Source organism: Lolium rigidum, chromosome 7, assembly GCF_022539505.1.
Source record: "Lolium rigidum isolate FL_2022 chromosome 7, APGP_CSIRO_Lrig_0.1, whole genome shotgun sequence".
NCBI classification, from domain to species: Eukaryota; Viridiplantae; Streptophyta; class Magnoliopsida; order Poales; family Poaceae; genus Lolium; species Lolium rigidum.
This window is the reverse complement of record NC_061514.1, coordinates 286,768,125-286,775,587: the sequence shown is the minus strand read 5'-3', so window position 1 is coordinate 286,775,587 and position 7,463 is coordinate 286,768,125. Positions and strand designations below refer to the sequence as shown.

Genomic DNA, 7,463 nt, shown 5'->3' with positions numbered 1-7,463 from the left:
TTTTGTTTAGGCACTTTAGAGGCATACATGAATTTTTGCTCTTTACCCACATAAGCTTTCTCATTATACTTGAGAGAAGAAAAGGTTGAACCCAAGGTTCCCATAGCTTTTTCAAGTTCATCAATCCTATTGGTTTGATTATCATGGACAACACAAGTTCCTAGGACACTAATTCTTTCATCAATTCCTCCTAGGGATTTATCAAGTTCATCGGTTTTATCCAATAACATTTCCAATTTAGTTTCAATACTTGGAAAATTTTTCTCTATGGCTTCCAATTTTTTCATAACATCCTCAAGAGAGATTTCAATTTTAACTTCATTAACAGGTGGTATTCCAACTAGACTCTCAATGATGCAACTAGCTTCTAAAGCGGGAGTACCTAGGAAATTACCTCCCGAAAGAGTATCAAGAACATACCTATTCCAACTAGATAAACCAACATAAAAGTTCCTAAGAAGGATAGTGGTGGAGTGTTTCTTAATGCACCTATGATGAGCATTACTAATTCTGTACCAAGCATCTTTAAAACTTTCTCCCCCTTGTTGCTTAAAAGAACGAACTTCAACTTCAGGATTACTCATTATAACAGTAGTAAAGGTAAACTAGGCAAATGAAGACAAGTAACTAATTTTTTTTTGTTTTTGATATAGAGAGCAAGACAGTAAATAAAGTAAAACTAGCAACTAATTTTTTGTGTGTTTTGTTTTGGTGCAGCAAACAAAGTAGTAAATAAAATAAAGCAAGACAAAAACAAAGTAAAGAGGTTGAGAAGTGGAGACTCCCCTTGCAGCGTGTCTTGATCTCCCCGGCAACGGCGCCGAAAACGAGGCTTGATGCGCGTAGATGTACACGTCCGTTGGGAACCCCAAGAGGAAGGTATGATGCGCACAGTGGCAAGTTTTCCCTCAGAAAGAAACCAAGGTTTATCGAACCAGGAGGAGCCAAGAAGCACGTTGAAGGTTGATGGTGGCGAAATGTGATGCGGCGCAACACCGGGGATTCCGGCGCCAACGTGGAACTCGCACAACACAACCAAAGTACTTTGCCCCAACGAAACGATGAGGTTGTCAATCTCACCGGCTTGCTGTAACAAAGGATTAACCGTATTGTGTGGAAGATGATTGTTTGCGAAGAAAATAGTAAAACAAGTATTGCGATAGATTGTATGCGATGTAAAGAATAGGACCGGGGTCCACAGTTCACTAGAGGTGTCTCTCCCATAAGATAAAAGCATGTTGGGTGAACAAATTACAGTCGGGCAATTGACAAATAGAAAAGGGCATAACAATGCATATACATGATATGATAAATATAGTGAGATTTAATTGGGCATTACGACAAAGTACATAGACCGCCATCCAACCGCATCTATGCCTAAAAAGTCCACCTTCGAGGTTATCATCCGAACCCCATTCGGTATTAAGTTGCAAAGCAACGGACAATTGCATTAAGTATGGTGCGTAATGTAATCGACAACTACATCCTTAGACATAGAATCAATGTTTTATCCCTAGTGGCAACAGCACATCACAACCTTAGAACTTTCCGTCACTGTCCCAGGTATCAATGAAGGCATGAACCCACTATCGAGCATAAATACTCCCTCTTGGAGTTAAGAGTAAAAACTTGGCCAGAGCCTCTACTAATAACAGAGAGCATGCAAGATCATAAACAACACATAAGTAATAGATTGATAATCACCATAACATAGTATTCTCTATCTATCGGATCCCGACAAACACAACATATAGAATTACAGATAGATGATCTTGATCATGTTAGGCAGCTCACAAGATCCAACAATGAAGCACATGAGGAGAAGACGACCATCTAGCTACTGCTATGGACCCATAGTCCAGGGGTGAACTACTCACTCATCACTCCGGAGGCGATCATGGCGATGAAGAGTCCTCCGGGAGATGAATCCCCTCTCCGGCAGGTGCCGGAGGCGATCTCTCCGAATCCCCCGAGATGGGATTCGCGGCGGCGGCGTCTCCGGAAGGTTTTCCGTATCGTGGCTCTCGGTACCGGGGGTTTCGCGACGGAGGCTTTAAGTAGGCGAAAGGGCAACGCGGGGGCCACACGAGGGCCCCACACGCCGAGGCCGCGCGGCCAAGCCCTAGGCCGCGCCGCCCTGTTGTGGCGGCGCCTCGTGGCCCCACTTCCTTCCCTCTTCGGTCTTCTGGAAGCTTCGTGCAAAAATAGGACCCTGGGCGTTGATTTCGTCCAATTCCGAGAATATTTCCTTACTAGGATTTCTGAAACCAAAAACAGCAGAAAACAACAACTGGCTCTTCGGCATCTTGTTAATAGGTTAGTTCCAGAAAATGCGTAAATACGACATATAATGTGCATAAAACATGTAGATATCATCAATAATGTAGCATGGAACATAAGAAATTATCGATACGTTGGAGACGTATCAATGACGTGATTCTTACCTTTGGTGTTGCCTCAAACAAGTTGAGCAATTTATTTTTCATTTGGTTTGTTGGCACGCACGGTTGTGCAAATTTTTACTTGCTGAACTTTTTGGATGATATGTCTTGTGTTGCAACAAATATGATGACCAATTTCTCTTTCCAATGGTTTGTGTGCACACATGTTGATGATATTTTGGACACTTTCCCATATGTATTTGGCCAAATTATCCACTTGTTGCTTCAAGGATGTTGAACAATTTCTCTTTCCGATGCCTTGAGAGCAACAATGAAAATGAGTTGCTACATGAGATGGACACTATGGTCGTCTCACAATTTGGAGTTTTTGTGTTTCCACATTTGGAAGATGTTCATACGGAGTTCTTACACATTGACCTTGCACATGCATTATTCTTGATAAATTTGTGTTGTGCTAATGGTGTTGTGAACATGAATGGACATGTCGTTGATGATATGCTCCTCTATCACGCACACACATACTTTGCTTGGTCTTTGTTGTGTGAAGGTATAAGTGACTTGTGGATGAGCATCAACGAATGGGTTCAACCCCATACATCAACTACACAAGATCTCTCCATGAGAGCACACCGACATTATGCTAATGTGACCTCCTTATACTTGGGACATATTGCTAAATCCGTTGAACATTGGCTATGCGTTGAGTGCTCTCTTGCATCTCTTGTGCTATTGATAGGCTACACGACTTTCAAGTGGACATTCAAGCGTGGTTGTCATCTACCTCCTATACAAGTTCATGAAGAGCTATCGTCGAGGACGACTCTTTTTCAAGTGGGGGGAGATGATGCAGCCCGACCTTCGGTCTTCACCGCATCATGTGCTTCATCGCCAAGACGGCACGCAAAGGTGAATCTTCTCCTTTATGCGTGCCTACATTCGCCTATGTGGAACGATATACTACTTCATACTCCGTCATATCTTCATGATAGGAACTTGACGACAAGTACGGAGGGAAGAGAGGATGCCATGGAGACCCGAGGACGCAAGGCCGATGTCACGGAAGCATGGAAGAGAAGGAGGAAGAGGTGCTGGACGCTCCAGGCCGGAACTTCCGCCCGCCACCGCCGGAACTTCCGCCCAGATGCCATCCAAGAATGAAGATGCTCACGCTGAAGGAATCCAGCCGGAACTTCTGCCCCTTAGGACCGGAACTTCCGCCTAGATGCTCACGCTGAAGGAATCCAGCCGGAACTTCCGCCCCTTAGGATCGGAACTTCCGCCTGTACGCTTTACATCACGAAACTGCCTGTTTTCAACTTGTAACTTACCCCTTCGGCCCCCTACCTATAAATAGGCACCTACCCCCCACCTTCATGAGGGAGAGATGATGTTTAGATGAACTTGGCTTATCCTTTATTATCCCTTTGTGGATTTGAGAAACCCCCACCTTAGATGATCCCTCCTTATCCGGATGTTTTCCATTCTAGTAATTCTATCTATTGAGAATCTCTTGCTTCACAACTCTATTCTCAATTGATCTTTTACTCTTTGGACTTCTATTTGGATTTGTCGATCTTTTGCGAGAGATTCTACCGTTTGGTCTTTGTCTTGCAATTCTATCGAGTTGGTGGTTCGGGCCAACGAGGATAACCGATTTGTGTGCGTGTGTTTGTACCGTGTTCTTCGCGTTCATCCACCTCCCCGCGAATCCCCTCCGCAATCACACTCCACCGGGTCAATTCGTGAGATCGGACTACCCACACGGGCTCAGCCCGTATCATTAGGGGTAGGATGGCTGAGATGAAATGATACCATGGTACCTCTTCGGGGAGTTACACTGTTTGTGATTTGGGAGTCTATGGAGGCACAAGCCTTCATAGTACTAACCCTATCATGAATTCAAGTTGCCCACAGAGACATTGAAGTAGATTTGATCTCTAGTCTGACATCATGGCGTTGTTACTTTCCAAAATCCACAAAGTTAGAGCAATCGAAAATTCTGATGCTTCCAAGTCCTATTATGTATGTGGGTCTCAATGGCATTACGAAAGTAGTTCTAACTAAGTACGAAACTTGTGGAAATTCCATACATGGTGTAAGTTAAAATGAAGCTAGCCCCGACTAAGCTTTACTATGCCAAGCCTTGGGTAAGCCGGATTGCTTCGTTGAGGATTATGAGCAAGTTCCATCTCTATTCTCACGTTTAAATAGGAACAGTATTACATTGATGTTTGATACAATGTGGCACAACAACCAGATGCTTTCATGTAGTTCAATGTTGCCATAAAGAGCACATGTGTTCTCATATACAGTTGTGAACATCCTCACCCTCAATGAACAAGCTTCCAGGTAGATGTTTTGATCGTATATATTTCACATTATAGCTTACCTATCATCCTATGATTCATCACTAATGAGCAGAAATAGAACCAAACAACCATTAGGGTGTACTCCCTCCGATCCATAACAAACTAAAATCGCGACACTTATTATTGATCGAATGGAGTATTAGTAGTCAATAGGATGCATGATGTCATCATGTTACCCGTGGAAGGTAACCAAATATTTTGTTTGCTAATGATGAGGGGTTCCGTGTATAAGCTGGGGCACCTGATCTTGATACGCACGAAGCAACCCAGGGATTCCAAAGCTCGTGACCGCCATGGCCCGCGCTTCTTTTGGCATCGCTATGATTTGGCTCGTTTTTTTTTCAAGGTTGTGATTTGGCTCGTTTAAAGCCCAATGGCTGTGATGCTGTATGGGTAAGTTGTCTCCACATGTCCAATAATCCGCATGGATAAGTATAGAGCTCGCCTGGTGAAAATGCAGACTTTCTTTGGGCAGAAATGCAGCTGAGGTGAACAACCTCGTTTAACCATTTCAAGCTGGAACGAACAAAGATAATGTTAAGGTAAAACAGTAAAACAGATTCGTGCGGTGGCGTCTATCTCAAGTTGCAGGGAAATTGGGCAATCTGGTAGGAATTCATCTCATCTGAACAAGAAGAAGAGTGTCAAAGCTGGAGACTGTGTGGTGCCCCATCTTGATAAAGCTTCCGTCTTTCCCAAAGAGTTCCGTCCGCCGCCGTTCCTCTCCAATCTGAAACAGCCGCCGCGATGGAATCCCAGGTCGCCGTCGTGACGGTGCCGTTCCCGGCGCAGGGCCACCTGAACCAGCTCCTTCACCTGTCGCTGCTGCTCGCGGGTCGGGGCATCCCCGTGCACTTCGCCGCGCCGGAGCCGCACCTCCGGGAGGCCCGGGCGCGCGTGCACGGCTGGGACGCGGCGGCGCTCCTCGCCATCCGCTTCCGCGCGCTCGACGTCCCGGCGCACGCCTCCCCGGACCCCGACCCGTCCTCGCCGTTCCCGACGCACATGCAGCCCCTCTTCGAGGCCTTCTGCGACGGCGGCGGCGCGCGTGCCTCGCTCGCGGCGCTCCTGGAGGAGCTCTCGGCGTCCCACCGCCGCGTCGTCGTCCTGCACGACCGCATGGCGGCGTTCGCGGCCGGGGAGGCCGCGCGGCTGCCCAACGGGGAGGCGCTCGGGGTGCACTGCCTCGCCGCGTCCTACAACGTCGGGTGGATGGACCCCGGCCACCGCCTCCTGCGGGAGCACGGGATGGTGTTCCACCCGGCCGACGCCTGCGCGACGAAGGAGTTCGTGGCGCTCGCCAAGCGGATGGGCCTGGAGCGCCGCCGTGCGCCGGGAGCCGGCATGGTGGTGAACACCTGCCGCGCGCTCGAGGGCGAGTTCCTCGACGTGCTCGCCGCCCAGAGCGCCTCCTCCTCCGACGGCCATAAGCTGTTCGCCGTCGGGCCTCTGAATCCACTGCTAAACCCGGTCCTCGACACTCCCGCGGAGCGACACCCGTGCCTGGAGTGGCTCGACAAGCAGCCGCCGTCGTCGGTGCTGTACATTTCGTTCGGCACGACGTCGTCTCTCCGGGCAGAGCAGGTCAGGGAGCTGGCGGCCGCGCTGCGGGACACCAACCAGCGGTTCGTCTGGGCGCTGCGCGACGCCGACCGCGCGGACATGCGCGAGCCCGGCGGCGAGCGCCGGCTCGCGGCATCGGCGGCGTCCCTGCTCGGCGACGCGGCAGCGCAAGGGACGGGCGTGGTGGTGACCGGGTGGGCGCCGCAGCTGGAGATCTTGGCGCACGGCGCGACGGCGGCGTTCATGAGCCACTGCGGGTGGAACTCGACGGTGGAGGGGCTGAGCCACGGGAAGGCCATCCTGGCGTGGCCGATGCACAGCGACCAGCCGTGGGACGCGGAGCTGGTCTGCAAGTACCTCCGGGCGGGGATCCTCGTGCGGCCGTGGGAGGAGCGAGGGGACGTCACGCCGGCGGCGACGATCAGCGAGGCTATCGAGAGGGCGATGCGATCGGACGAAGGGGCGGCTATCCGGGAGAGGGCAAGGGCGCTTGGGGACGCTGTGTGCGCCGCCCATGGCGACGGCGGGTCGTCGAGCCGGGACATGGACGACCTTGTCGCGTACATGACGAGGTGACCGATAGATACGCGATGCATCACTGAGCTGGAGTTAAACATTCTTGGCCGCTCTTGAAGCTTTTGATTCGAATTTGTTCTCACTGAAACTGCTGACTAATGCTGGACTGCTGTTGACTCGAACTAAGCAATGTCGGTACATCCGTACATGTTGTGATCTATCAGTACTGATCTTGTTCAGAGGTATTGGTGGTGCTTCCTCCATGTTGCCCACAGTAAACGATACCCACAAAACTATGATTTTTTTTGCAAAAAATTGACCGTATTGAAACTAGATGCGTCTACCGTGCCACGTATTCAAGTCCTAATTCGATGACACAGTGAATAAGAAAATAAGAAGGCAAATCCGGTTAAACAAAGTAGAGTACTGAAATCCAAGTATGATGTGCATAATACTCTCTATATTCCATAAAACAAGGCATATGCATTTAGTTAAAAATCAACATCTACTAAGTTTGACCAATTATATAGAAAAAATATGAGCATTCGCAACACCAAATCAATATCATTCTCCATAAAACATATCCTCACAATATAATTATCCAATATTATTT

The 7,463-nt window shown here is 48.7% G+C and overlaps 1 protein-coding gene across 1 annotated transcript; it reads left to right on the top strand.

Moving 5' to 3' along the window:
• Positions 1-5,513: 5,513 nt before the first annotated feature.
• On the top strand, positions 5,514-7,068 carry LOC124675872 (cis-zeatin O-glucosyltransferase 1-like). Its single transcript, XM_047211939.1, has one exon. It carries the CDS (start codon positions 5,519-5,521, stop codon positions 6,908-6,910), a length of 1,392 nt encoding a protein of 463 aa, XP_047067895.1. The 5' UTR covers positions 5,514-5,518; the 3' UTR covers positions 6,911-7,068.
• The last annotated feature ends 395 nt before the right edge of the window (positions 7,069-7,463 follow it).